Here is a 15,028-nt window from a genome sequence, read left to right as displayed (position 1 = left end):
TATTACATTTAATGCGTCCCATGTTGCTCTATTAAAAGAGCAGTACTGATAACCGCAGCAGCACATTAATTTAACTACTGGCTAAAGGCAAAGCCAAAAATAGGCAGAGCAATAGCAGAGCTCTGTGGCTGATTCTATTACAGACAATATTAGTGTGTCGCAGCTCCTCTCTCAAGGGCAAGATATGGATCAGGTTCGCTAAGTTGTTCTTCTCATTTCAGCAGCTTTTCAAAAATCAATAGCTAAACTCTCTATACATCAGGGAAATGAGGGGAAAGTTCTAATCAAAGACAACCAGCGCTTTATGAATCATTGTACTTCTGGGTATAGCTGTATTGCTTACATGTTGGTTGGCTTGGTGTAACTTTAATGCCTCAGTGAGTTAAGGCTGAAGTGAAAATGAGTTCACCGCAGTGTCCAAGAAGTTTTAAAAACCGTTTGAAACTAAACTGAAAAGGAGCTTTGTGTTTGGTGTCACAGAGATTTTCATTTCAAGTATTGAAAACAGGATCAAGACCTTTCTGCTTTTCATTACACACTGATATTCTTTCTACAGGAACAAAGCACTTGGAGGTGAATGTATAAGTAGGTATTCCTTGGAAGTATTGCATACTGTTGCAAACTTTTCTCACAAACAAATCACTAATAAATTCACCCTGGTTTTTTATATAGAATTTTTCTGCACAATTTATTGTTAAAAGGTAAACAATCGTTCAGAGGGACATTTTAAAGCATTCAGCACTTTCACCAGACGTCTGGTTCCTATCCAAGTGAATCTCCGATCTGCAGCATTACCTTTCCCTTCCTATCGCCACCACTCTCAACGGTTCTGACTGAAAGTTACTTTGGAGTGGAGCATTTCACATCAAACCAATGTCAATGACTCTGTTTACATCCTAGGGATTTAATCATGCAGCTTCATTGCACCTGTGTGTGTATCTGTGTGTGCGTGCATGTGCAGTTGGACTTAAATAAAACAACCTTTGACACCCTCTGCTGGATAAAAGGAAAATGCATTGTCCTGTGTCATTAATGTTTCTTGTATGTCTTTGTTCAGATGTTTCATAAAGAATATGAATTATTCATTACACGCAGAACAATGGCACCTCATTGATATGTTTTTCACAACCCCAGGCAAATAGTTTACTCGACCCGATTCTAAAACTAATCCCAATTCATTAATCCCAAGGGTTATTGTTAGATATTGTTAGTTTCGCAGATTTAAAAAGCTGTTCACTCCATAGAATACATCCACAAACAAGCACACAACGTAGAGGATTTATGACTTTACCAAGTGTGGGAAATACACTGTGAGCAGCACTGCTACCATTCTTAGAGAACCACATGGTGTGTGAAAACTAAATCGAACGACTAAGATGCATATCACTGACAACATGGAGAGCTAATGAAGTGTTTGGTATGTATTATAATGCTGAGAACAGCTCAGATCATTCTGACAGTTTACCGTAATGAACATTTAAGCAGTAACACAATTTCTAAATTTAGATATTATACATCCATCCATTCATTATCTGTAAGCGCTTATCCAGTTCAGGATCGCGGTGGGTCCAGAGCCTACCTGGAATCATTGGACGCAAGGCGGGAATACATCCTGGAGGGGGCGCCAGTCCTTCACAGGACAACACACACACTCACACATCAACGTGTGTTTTTGGACTGTGGGAGGAAACCGGAGCACCCGGAGGAAACCCACACAGACACAGGGAGAACACACCACACTTCTCACAGTCAGTCACCCGGAGGAAACCCACACAGACACAGGGAGAACACACCACACTTCTCACAGACAGTCACCCGGAGGAAACCCACACAGACACAGGGAGAACACACCACACTCCTCACAGACAGTCACCCGCAGGAAACCCACACAGACACAGGGAGAACACACCACACTTCTCACAGTCAGTCACCCGGAGGAAACCCACACAGACACAGGGAGAACACACCACACTTCTCACAGTCAGTCACCCGGAGGAAACCCACACAGACACAGGGAGAACACACCACACTCCTCACAGACAGTCACCCGCAGGAAACCCACACAGACACAGGGAGAACACACCAAACTTCTCACAGTCAGTCACCCGGAGGAAACCCACACAGACACAGGGAGAACACACCACACTTCTCACAGTCAGTCACCCGGAGGAAACCCACACAGACACAGGGAGAACACACCACACTCCTCACAGACAGTCACCCGCAGGAAACCCACACAGACACAGGGAGAACACACCAAACTTCTCACAGACAGTCACCCGGAGGAAACCCACACAGACACAGGGAGAACACACCACACTTCTCACAGTCAGTCACCCGGAGGAAACCCACACAGACACAGGGAGAACACACCACACTCCTCACAGACAGTCACCCGGAGGAAACCCACACAGACACAGGGAGAACACACCACACTCCTCACAGGCAGTCACCCGGAGGAAACCCACGCAGACACAGGGAGAACACACCACACTTCTCACAGACAGTCACCTGGAGGAAACCCACGCAGACACAGGGAGAACACACTACACTCCTCACAGACAGTCACCCGGAGGAAACCCACGCAGACACAGGGAGAACACACTACACTCCTCACAAACAGTCACCTGGAGCGGGACTCGAACCCACAACCTCCAGGCCCCAGAGATATTATGCAAATTAGATACATTCCTAGTGTGGGTAGCTATACTTGATTATTAGAGCCTGTTTCTGATTAATAGTAGTTTCTATTTTTTGCTGGATTCCTTTGTTCAACTTTTACAGAATCAGATACACATTGCATTTCATGGAAAATTAATTCTAGAAAAGAAACCACTGTCTAATATGGTATTTATCAGCTGTCAAATGTCAGTAAATGTAAATATTTTACTTACAACTGTAGCTACATTCTCAACATGAGCACTACATTTTAGTGACCATAATTTAAAGTAAACACCTAAAAGAAAACCCACAATGTCATCCAGGATCAATTCTCAAAAACATCTACAACATTATCTGAAATAGACATGGCCCTTTTGGCTTAGCTTCCAAAGACCTTTCCTCATTCAGTCTCCTTCTGACTCTGGCTCAATTGACCACTCGAACCCTGTCAATGAAAAGTGCAGCAGCAGCATCTTCAAACTCCTTAGCGTCCATGGTTGGTCCTTCCTGCTGCTCGCCAGTGCCACTCGCCTCTACCATGGTCTGTGCCAGCTTGGCTGGAGAGATCTTGGCACTGGCCTCCAGGAACCTTGCAGAATCAGCCCCATGCGAAGTTTCCAATGCCTCCTGGAGGGTGGACAGAACGGCACGACACAGGTCTCTCTCCGCTGGCCGCTCGGGGCGACTGGCCACTGCAGCATATAGGCACTGGGACTTGCGGATATAGTCTGCAAACGCTGCGCATGTTTGGACACCCTGCCGGAAAAGCTCAAAGGGCACAGCCTCGTGGTCGTGGCATCGGATTCGGCGGAGCAGGGGCGCGGCCGTGGTGCCGGACAGACCTCCCTCACTACACAAGCACCGCAGCATTTCACTGTAAAGACGGCCTCGGACACAACTGGGAACACGCCGACGGGAGCCACACTGACTCAGCAGGTCATAGGCCACACGGATGTTGTTGTTGAAAGCTGATCTGAAATAAAACAAGGACAAATTAAAGGCAATGTAGACAATTGCGTACTACTACAGTTTTCACAGAAAAAACAAACACATTTTCATTTGTGTTCACTCAAGAGCTCTTCATCTTTAAAGGTGGAATGTTATGTTTTAATAAGAGGCTCTCTCAAACATGGAATCAGTTCCACCTTAAGTAATGTAACTGTAACAGCCAAAATAAGTCAATATTATGTCCCTCAGGACAGCCATTAATGCAGTGAGGGAGCTCATGAGCTGCTTTATGGCATCCCATATTATTATAGGACTGCCACAACGAGTGCACCGTACGTTCTTGGACATTATGTACTGGATGCAATGATAAAGTTGTGTAAGTTTACCGCTGGGAGTGATGAGCCAGACTCAGATGCCACAGAGCTCTGTTAAGCTGCTGTTGCTCCTCCACCCTGTTCTCCTCCTGTTCTTCATCTCCTCCGTCTCCTCCTCCTCCAGGCAGCGGGCCGCCCTCACACTCCGTGCCCAAGTTAGTGAAGTGCTCGGCGAGAAAGGCTATGGGGTCCTCGGGCCTGGCCTCCAGGAGCTTTAACAGAGCGTCTCTGAGCAGCAGCCCGACCCCGCATTGAGAGAGAAACTCTCCGTCTTTATCCTCCTCCTTCACCGCTTTAGACTCACCTATGCCCACCGTACCGACACCCGAGCGCCTCTTCTCCGCCATTACAGCATCCGCCCCTTAAATGTAAACCTTAATTAAGCATTAAATCTATCCACGAGCACGTTGTAAATAAAACAACGACATGCCAAGGTTTAAAATGTGAAGTAAGCCAGTTTGTTTTGTAGCATAACTGCTAAGATAGCGACTGCTGTTGCTATGGGAGTTGGAAGCAGGCGCATGCGCACACTGTTTGCACACGGGAGTCAAGCCAGCATCCACTTGGAAAAGCTTGGTCAAACTAGCACCCCCTCATTGTTTTGGTAGAACTGCGTATTCTGAACATTACGGTAAGAGCTGTAGGGGAACGGATTTCAAAAGAAAAGCCAAAAGTCACTGACAAGAAATGAAATAAACTAATATATAAATAAATAATAAATAAATTAAAAAATGACATTGCTATTAAGTGGATGTAATGAAGATATCAGGACATGTCAATTCAACATAAATTATATTTAAATTATTATTTTTCTGTCATTTATATTCTAAATGTTATTAAGAGAAATCCTCCAGTTTGCACACACCATTTTCACTTCATAATAATAGTACAACACCTGATTGTCACACACGGCAAAATAAAGGTCCTTTGTATGGTCCCATCTCTGTAACTTTAATTCCAAATTTAGATAATTATTAAAAGGAAACTGTTCACAACAAATTCACTACAAAATGAAAGTACACCACCTGATTATGTCACTCAGAATGACTTATCTATAAATATAATTAAAAATTTAGATAAATATTAAAAGGAATGCTTCAGTTTGCACAGAACAATTTCACTTTATAATAATGATAGTTCATCACCTGATTTATTATAATGTTATAAAGATAGGAAAAACAAAGGGCTTTTACTTTGAAATGACACATAAGAATGACATAATATTAAGTGAGTGACATATTCAGGTGGTGTACTGTTATTATACAGTGAACCTGTTCTGTGCAAACTAACAGTTTCATAATAATGATCTAAATTTGGAATTAAAATAAAGATATAGAACAACTCAAAGAGCCTTTATTTTGAAATGACACACCAGAATGATGTGATATTGAGTGACAATCAAGTGTTGTATCATTATGAAGTGAAAATTCATCCATCCATCCAATACCTGTAACCGCTTATCCAATTCAGGGTCACGGTGAGTCCGGAGCCTACCTGGAATCATTGGGCGCAAGGCTGGAACCCTGGAGGGGGCGCCAGTCCTTCACAGGGCAACACACACACTCACTCACACACTCACACCTACGGTCACTATTGAGTCACCTACCTACCAACGTGTGTTTTTGGACTGTGGGAGGAAACCGGAGCACCCGGAGCAAACCCACGCGGACACAGGGAGAACGCACCAACTCCTCACAGACAGTCACCCGGAGTGGGAATTGAACCCTGGAGCTGTGTGACTGCGACACTACCTGCTGCGCCACCGTGCCACCCATGAAGTGAAAATGACGTGTGCAAACTAGGCTTTCTTTTAATAACATTTAGAATAAAAATTACATATAATTTAAAGATATTTTACATTGAAGTGACATGACCTGATATCTTCATTGCATTCTCTAAACAGCAAATTATTTTTAATTCATGTATTATTTATTTATATATTTACATATTCATTATATTAATTTCCTGTCAGTGACTTTTATTTTGAAATCCGTTCCTCTACAATGTCTTACCATAAGGTTCAGAATAGGCAGTTCTACAAAAACAATGAGGGGACTAGTTTGACCAAGCTTTTCCAAGTGGAGACTGGCTTGACTCCAGTGTGTAAAACAAGAGTTGGTTTAATACACATATAATTTTACCATGGTTTTAACACATTTTTGTATCTAAAAAGTTTATTTGTATTAGTATCCACTGTATCTGCAGTGAATCACCTTCTGTAACTGGATCATCATTATTTGAGTAAGTTCATGTTATTAATTACTGAACTTCTTTTCAGGTGGCACAGTGACACAGCAGGTAGTGTCCCGGTCACACAGCTCCAAGGACTTGGAGGTTGTGGGTTCAAGCCCCACTCCTTTATTGAGTTAGGTGTGTTCTCCACATGGGTTTTCTCAGAGTGCCCCGGTTTCCCTCCCACGGTCAAAATTTACGTTGGTAGATGGATTCAAGTGTCCATATGTATGAGTGTGTTTCCCTGTGAAGGACTGGCGCCCTTACAGGGTGTGTTCCTGCCTTGCGCTCAATGAATTCTGGGTAGGCTCCAGATGCACAGAGACCCTGAATTGGATAAGTGGTTACAGACAATGAATGAATGAATTTCAATAATTTCACATAAACAAGATGGGTCTTCATGACAGTTTGTAGTATTCATTTATTTAATAATTCATCAAACCTTATATAAAATAACACCACAGCCTTGAACACATAACAGTTTTTGTGAATACTGTAATTATTTTGAAAAAGTACAAACAACCAGTTTTTTCCTACACTGACACTTTTTTGGTCAAAAAAAACAAAAAAACAAACAAAAAAAAAACAATACTCAATGTGCTTATAAAGTGCGCACGATCCTAAACCACCAAAACAGCAATAATTCAAGTCACTGCTTAAAAATAACCCTTAAAACATGAGAGACAAGTTTCATGCAATAGTTTTTATTTTTGTAATATTTTCAAGCTCATTCATCTCTTTATTCTGGGCACAGTGGTACCCGTTGGGTAAATGGATGTTCTTTGGGAGAGCAGTGTTATGGACCTTGTTCTCATGGTGATGAATGAAGCTTCTCTCCATCTTATACTCGAGCTGCATATGGTTCTGAGGAGGCAGTCCCAGGCATGCCCTGTTTGACCAAAGAATATGTAAACATTAATTTTAAAAACACTATATTGTAAAATATTCTACAATGTAGGCTATTCTGATAAGTCTAGACAATCTTCCTATCTCCAAAAGGTACCTACAGGAGAAGGAAAACACCCTTCTTAATTTGAACAGGGATTGATAGAATAGGAAATGGTTTTGCCATATTGCACAGTATACTGCAGTAATGGTATAACTACAGCATGCGACATTGTTCATATTTTACAGCCCTATTATTAACTTGACTGTACCTCATGACATTCTCGATGCAGGCTCTCTGGCGGAAAAAGGCGTTTCCTACCGGCGCCCCCTGTGGGACGAGTGGAGCTTTGCAGAGGAAACTGAGCAGGGACAGGACACTGTGGAAGGACTGGAAGGTCAGGTCATCTTTTGTGCAAAACGTGATTCTCTGACACAGCTCTGTGAGGATTACCAGGTCCAAGATTATGGGGCTGGCCAGCAGGGAGTCCTTTATTTAAATAAATAAATAAATTCAGATAATATTCAAATCAATTAAAAATAATATTTATATCACAATACAGGTTTCACAGAATAGCAACAATAACCTGTTTATCTGTCCCACTGTATTTTCAGTGCAATGCCGAATTACTTTTGTGCAGCCATTTTATAGAAATGTAGTAATACAAAATGAAAAAAAAAAACAAGGCGTGCAGACCTTAACCTGTCTATGAAGAATATAAACTGTATGTATAATTAATTATGTAACCATATATTTATTATGTTATTACATGTTATGTATTGAAGTTATACGTTTAGACACCTAGGGGATAAATTAAGATGCCATATTTAACTAGCAGTCCTCACCTCATACACAATATGGACTCATGCTGACACTCCACACACCAGGGTTATTTATTTATGACATTAAATAATTTTAAAGGGTGTATGTGATGCTGTGTCTTTTTAGAAACCAAAACATTTAATAAGCATCTCCGTTTTATTCACACAGGCTTTACATTATGTACAGATGGCCTTGACTACACACTTCTTGTGTCTTAAGATCAGAAGTGAAGCCAAATAGCACAGCTTTTTTCAAGCTGTAACATTTTTGTTCTAATCTTATTATGTTTAGTGGGTGTGCTGCTTTGTGATTGGTTGACTACAACTTTCTAAAGCTACAGAGTTCCAACTCAATTTGGGTTTTGATACCTTTGCTACCTTTGTATTTCTTTGCACCACCACACCCCCCAGTTCATTTACTTGTGAATAGATTTAGGCTGCTTGTCTCACCTTGGGTTTTTCTAAACAAGCAAGACAGAACTTACCTCACAGGTGTTGTGCAGAGCAATAGTGTTAGTGCCACCCATCATTATCTCCGATGTGTATTCATCCATTGCCCTTTTACTGTCTCCCACATATGGAACGTATTTAATCACCACCTGGAGTGAGACAAATTATACACAGCTCTATTAAAAACGTCAGCCAAGATGGCCGCCAAACAAGTGCATTAAATATTGACCAAAAACACTCCCAGTTAAGGACTCTGGTTTACTCACACAGTGGTCTGGTTTCTCTCCTGGCTTGTAGAGCACAGGATTGGATTGCACCATGTCATCCACCACATTGCTCTTGGAGATCTCTTTAGAGCGGAACTGCTGTGGTGCAGACAAGTTCATGCCATCGTTATTCCCAAGGTGATTGTAGCTCACGATGGAGGTTGGCTGCAGAAGTGGAGGGGCGTGGGAAAACAGTAAACGAGACTGCACACTCAAAAATACATCAAAAACTTTGACTCAAAAAAGTCCCAGCATCTACATTTTTGTTTTATTTCTTTTTTTTTTTAATTCTCATAAATGGAATACAACAGCTGCTGTTTACATGGAGAGAAATTTCATAACAAACTGTGCAAATAAATGCTCCTAAATGAAATTATTTCTTGTTACATTAACTTACAATAAGTTTATTTTTCCCTTCTCCTGAAAAGTAAATTTTTTGAAGTTTTACTCCATCAGTTATTTCATACCTCCTCGTCTGTCTGTTTGAATAAACTATGAGAGAGACAATGCCAAACTGCAACATAATACTTTTGTTATAACTTAATGAATTCTAAGTTAAAAAGCTTTCTTCTACATGGACAAAAGTATTTTTACAAATATTTACTGTAGGTTTTCACATCTAAACAATGCTTTAATTATTATTTACATCCACATAGCAGGTTTAGATAAATCTAAATACTTACCTTGATACCAGCACTGACAAGGAAATCCACTAGAACAGACTTCAGTTTGGTCTGGCCTGATTTGAAGTCGTCTCCCCCAATGAAGACCCCCCCTTGAATGGCCAGATCCACGGCTCCAGAGACGAAGGTATTCTGAGGGGAGCCATTGATATAGGCACAGCCTTCCAGAATACTCGCCACAGCAAAGAGTGTTGATGGAGATACCTCTCCTCCAGTCTATGATGAAGAAATGAAGAAAGGAGTTTGATTGGATTGCATGTGATATATTATTTACAAATAATACAGCCATTAACAGTTAATTAAATATAACTGAATATTTCATTAACACTGGGCCTTGATAAATGTTAATAATTCACAATGCCACCGTCATTACAAAATGATAAGAACATTGTAAGAATATGTACTGTACATTAAAATAATTCATTCATTGTCTGTAAACGCTTATCGAACTCAGGGTTGCGGTGGGTCCAGAGCCCACCTGGAATCACTGGGTGCCAGTCCTTCACAGGGCGACACACACTCACACCTATGCAGACATTTGAGTCACCAATTCACCTATTAACAAAAGTTTTTGGATCATGGAAGGAAACCCGAGCACCCGGAGAAAACCCACGCTGACACAGGGAGAACACACCTCACAGACAGTCACCCAGAGTGGGGATTGAACCCCCAGATTGAATCCCAGGACCCTGGAGCCGTGTGACAGCGACACTATCTGCTGCGCCACCGTACCACCCAACAATAATTGAACATTTTTTAAATAGAAAAATTATTTAGATCCATTTCTATTGGCCGATATATCATGAAATATTCACACAATGTTAAGGGGAGCTGACATTTAAAAAATATATAATAAAATATACAAGAAAGTTTTTTTTTTTTTTTAAATCAGCATGTTTATACGTTATTGCGCTAGCACCACTGCAAGAAGAAGAGTCTGAGATGGAAAACTACTGATCTCGAAACTCAAACTAATAAAGGTGAGGCAGGGTGTGAGAATACATTTGCCTTCAGGCCTTATGTTCCCAATAACTAAACAAGGCCACTCCCAACTATTTTCAAATTGCTCCAAAATAAGCTTTCTCTGAATAAACACATTTTCTCACTACATACTATTCTTTTGCACATAAAAAAACTGATACGATTTTTGACGTAGTGGAACTACACCGTGTCCAGTGTGTTTTTTTTTCTCAGCGTTCTGAAATCGTAGAAGATGCTGCAAGAGGAAGAATAAATTGATATACGGAGTTATTGAGAACAACACAAGGAGTTCAGAAGTGTTTCAGAAGGTCACTGAGGGAGTTTGAGACTGTTTCTGTGTGTTGTTTCTCTCATTAAAAGGGATTATATTTTCTTTAACCTCTTTAATCATTTTAGTTCTCAGCGTGTTGATTACGTTCTAAGCTTTCGTGTTCTGCTACGAACAAAATGAGCTGTTCATCCGTCCATCTTCCTGCTTATTTATTTGGTCTGTAACCATGTCAACGGTGCTCTGATTGGTCTGCCTAATTTTTATACATCTGTCAATCGCAGAAAATAGACTGTAACACTGCTCCGGTGAGTCTAGTTCCCATATGCTGCTTTCTAATTGCAAACATTAGCCTGCTGTATTGTGATTATTCAGATTTTTGTAATCTCTCTCTAAGCTCACTGGCTAAATGTCTCTGTGTGTGTGTATGTGGAAACAGTTGCCAGTTTGTTACCTGAATAGTATTGAGAAGGTTCCTGGCTGTGTCATTGACACCAGGTACAACATCACAAAATTTCTCTGTGTTTGCCGTCCACAGCACAATCACTTTTTCTACACCACTCTTCTCCTTGAAATCACAAATATCTCTGCGGATTTGCTCCACCTGGAAGAGACATTCATACAATCAAGTCAGTCTGTTAAAATCAGCTGCTCTTTATTTTATATCAAAAAATGTCATGGAAAATGCAATAGGATTACTGCAAATGCAAATAGAAAAAAAACTGTGAATTAGCTTCAATTACAATTTAATAATGCTTTTGTCTTCTCGGATTAAAACATGATTTTGGTAGTTTTTCTGCTCAATTATCTTATGCTTGTTTGCTACCTGCTCTGCCTTGGTGCCTCCGAGCACATTGTCAGCCCTGTGTTCCTGGTTAGCAGCAATGAACTCTGGGATGTAAATGGAGGGCCTTGGTTTGAGCTTGCTCATGTGTGGACGAAGCTTTTCCTGAAGACTCCAGTCCAGAACCTGAGCACGCTCCATAGCAGCACCAAGGTCCATGCAGGAGATGTCCCAACCTGAGAAACATGCACAAAACTAATTTGCACAGTGCCCTCCTATGCTGGAAGAACAAAGGCACAAATCCTGCCAAACATCACTCGTAATTATTAGTCAGTGTAAGCCCATATCGAAAAGAACGCAGCTTAATCCTAGAGGGCAAATTTGCTTTGGTTTTGTTCCAAGCTTCTCTAATAATTATGTCAGTTATTTTGATCTCCTAATGACATCAAGCAAAGTGGATCATTGAGGTGAAATGGTGTTGGAAAATTCCACTATATTCACAGCTTAAAGTCTGCACTAGTATTCGACTTGAATGGAAATTTCCACTGGTACGATCTCCTGATTCACTGAACAAACCAGTAAAACTGCTGTCTTGTTTATATACAAAAACAAACAGCATAAAAGCTGAAGCACATAACCTTCAGAGGCTGATGTTAAACATCTCCCGAATGTCATTATGTACTCTGTAGAATGCTATTTAGATCTACAGGTACTACTGTATTGGAAATAGAAAAGCGTTATTGCTGCACCCATGCTTCCGAAAATATTTTTCTATTTACCATCAAATACAATGTCATTGGGATGCACCATTGGCAGCAGATCTCTAAAAGGCACAAAGACCTCTCCATTGGGTCCTGATCCCAAGGATACTGTAGAAGCCTCAAGCAAGGAGCCAAAGTAATTGGCGCTCTGAAAGAAAGAAGGAAGAGTAGTGAGAAATACAACTGAGATATTTAGAGCATGAATATGCACTTTATAATCTCCCACATTTTCCAAAGCAGTTTACAATTCACATCTTGTGTCTGAGAGACATTATTTATAAAGGGATTAGCTTCAGATATTCATGGGAGTGTAGTAAAAGTGACATGGAGACAGAGGGATGCCAGTCAAAATCATATGTAAAAAAAATAATGCAATACAAAGGCAATGTGGACCCATATCGTTGAGTAAGATACAGGAGCAGGATACAGAAAAACTAAAGGATTTCTTTACAACGTTTGAACCACTACAGTCTCCATCAAGGGAAATAATAAATGAAGACCATATCATTTGAGTTGTGAGCTGTAAATTAAAAATTGAGCTTTGATTTAACAATGAACAGAAACGTCTTTTTTTCTGTCATCCCAGTGGTTCTCAAAATGCTGGTAGTCCCTAGGTGGAGCTCGGAGCTCCTAGGTGGGGCTCAGAGTACTTTTGTGCATTCATATCATGCGTGTCGGAGTGGGGTGGCTCGAAAATATTCTTAGCCTCAAAAAAGAAGCTTTACAGAAAACATACAATCACCAGTGCTTTATTCTATGACTATTTCATTAGAACTTGGATTAGTGTGCTTTACCTTGAGTCCGTTCTTTGTTCTCCAGGTCAGGCCAAGTTTATTGGCCAAAACAGCAGCTGTAACAGTGCTACCATTGTTACCCCCCCAACCAACCAGCATCACCCCCAGCTTGGGCACAGCTCTCTCCGTCCGGAATGTGAACTCAGTTGAGCAAGGCGTGACCTACTGGCACCAAGAGAAGAGAACAAAAGCCAAAATAATCACTAAAAAAGTTCTAAACAAACACATACATAGAGAGAGCAAAAAAATTATATGAAAAGGATTTTCTCGTGTATAAATCAGATTTGAGAGTGTGGTTAAGTGTCAGATGCTGACCGTGTATGTGTCTCCATCACTGGACACAGAGGTGGTGTGGTAGTTGTACTGAGACTCAATGTATTGCTCAGTGTACCGCACGTTCGGGCTGTTGATCTGAATTTTCTCAGGCATCATTCAGTGCCTGCAAAAATAAATAATATATTTTAAAAAATACATAGAGCAAATATGAAGCACACAGCCTGACAGAGTAGTGTTATCATCAACTTGCAATGCATTCTCATTATTTTAAATAAAATGTTTAATTATTATCAGAGCCCCTGAGAGGTCTGTGTAGATAAATACGTATTTTTTTAGAATTAAATTCTTGCCTACATCGAGATCCTACTGTAAATTGGAAACCTGTCTATCTATGGCCGAAAGGGGCATAGGTCCTAAGGTTTAGAGGCTTCAATATGCTTTTCAAACTGAAGCAATGCTATCCGCACTGATAAAGGGAGTTATTTACATAGCTAGGATTGATAGGTAATTTGTTAACGTAGGACCGACGTTCAGTGTGCGCCGTTACAATTCTAAAAGGCTACTCCTGCACACTAACGCCACATTTGTAAAAAAAATTATGAGGTAACTCTATCTCAAATTGAGCATATAATATTAAACTATTCTTACTGACTGTCGTCTTGTCGATATTATTATACCGACATTTTGTAAAGTCGGTGGAGTTCACCAAATGGGGAACAATGTTACTCACGTTATAAAAGTCTCCTGCCGTCAGCAGCGGTGCAAGCGTATGGTCTGAATCTCCAGCCAAAGAACTAAAAACACTCTTCTGTCTCTCGCAGCATAAAAACGCGTCGGAAAAAAAGTCTTAAGCGGTGTTTTGAAGCCGGTCTGTGTTTCTCGTCCTCGGGTTCTCAGCTGTAAGAATGCAGGTGTTTCCAAACGTTTTCGTCACTTTATTCATACGCTCACGTTCAGAGCGCGCCTAAGCCCCGCCCCCGAGCCAATCAGAAGCGAGATCTCGAAAATTCTCTTAAAGATGTACAGTCTGTGCACATGAGATAAGCACTTAAAGAGTTTATTACATAACAAAATATTAACTAGTACAGAAGGTGTCCCCAAATGTTCCAACATCTTTCAGGCAAATCAACCATGAACTCAAACAATCTGCTTTTGTCACCCTGCCTTTACAGCCAAGACACACTGATACACTCCCATCTTTGTTTCTACACTCACTGTCCATTCTCTCAGCTCTCGCTCACCATAAATGTGCACTTTGTACTTATAGCGTACAACTACAGAATGTAGCATACCCCTTGCTCTGCATACTTTGTTAGCTCGTTAGTGGTCAGGACCCCCAGAGGAGCACTACAGAGCAAGAAGGCTATTATTTTGGAGTTGGATTATTTTTAACGCTACACTGACAATGATACGTTGGTGGTGTGTTAGCGCGTGTTGCGTTGGTATGAGTGGATCAGACAAGTGCTCAGGACATTAAACACCTCAGAAATCAGGTTTCTACAGAGCACTTAAAGTGTGTGTGTGTGTGTGTGTAGTTTATTTAGAGAATTAACAATCTGTTCCCACAGTTAAACAAACCATTCCATCATTTTAACCCATTGATTTGAGGAAATAAACTGAGGAACAATTTGAGTCTCTAAATATGATTTTTACGACTTTACATTATAATGTCTCCATTGGTTCATATAAAAAAATTGGTTCAAAAAAAAAAAGAAAAAAAAAACCTAGAATTTTCTAAAATGGCACCCTGCCAAAAAGGAATTTTCCACTGAAGCCTTTGTACAAGCTCCATATTTTTGTTTGTTTGTTCAATACATGACAGAAAATTATTTTTATTTATTTT

At 40.6% G+C, this 15,028-nt stretch overlaps 2 protein-coding genes across 2 annotated transcripts; both read right to left on the bottom strand.

Moving 5' to 3' along the window:
* Positions 1-2,386: 2,386 nt before the first annotated feature.
* On the bottom strand, positions 2,387-4,528 carry LOC136679436 (tubulin polyglutamylase complex subunit 1-like). The gene is made up of 2 exons (XM_066657950.1): positions 3,996-4,528; positions 2,387-3,634 (listed from the first exon to the last, which is right to left on the bottom strand). The coding sequence occupies exons 1-2, from the start codon at positions 4,328-4,330 to the stop codon at positions 3,088-3,090; spliced, it is 882 nt and encodes a 293-aa protein (XP_066514047.1). The 5' UTR covers positions 4,331-4,528; the 3' UTR covers positions 2,387-3,087.
* Positions 4,529-6,618: 2,090 nt separating this feature from the next.
* On the bottom strand, positions 6,619-14,078 carry LOC136678963 (inositol-3-phosphate synthase 1-A-like). Its single transcript, XM_066657177.1, has 11 exons — positions 13,916-14,078; positions 13,225-13,348; positions 12,910-13,071; positions 12,134-12,263; positions 11,397-11,590; positions 11,025-11,174; positions 9,322-9,537; positions 8,639-8,803; positions 8,408-8,521; positions 7,373-7,590; positions 6,619-7,104 (listed from the first exon to the last, which is right to left on the bottom strand). The coding sequence occupies exons 2-11, from the start codon at positions 13,339-13,341 to the stop codon at positions 6,906-6,908; spliced, it is 1,665 nt and encodes a 554-aa protein (XP_066513274.1). The 5' UTR covers positions 13,342-13,348; positions 13,916-14,078; the 3' UTR covers positions 6,619-6,905.
* Positions 14,079-15,028: the final 950 nt, after the last annotated feature.

This window comes from Hoplias malabaricus, chromosome Y (genome assembly GCF_029633855.1).
Source record: "Hoplias malabaricus isolate fHopMal1 chromosome Y, fHopMal1.hap1, whole genome shotgun sequence".
NCBI classification, from domain to species: Eukaryota; Metazoa; Chordata; class Actinopteri; order Characiformes; family Erythrinidae; genus Hoplias; species Hoplias malabaricus.
This window is presented reverse-complemented; position numbering and strand designations above follow the sequence as displayed.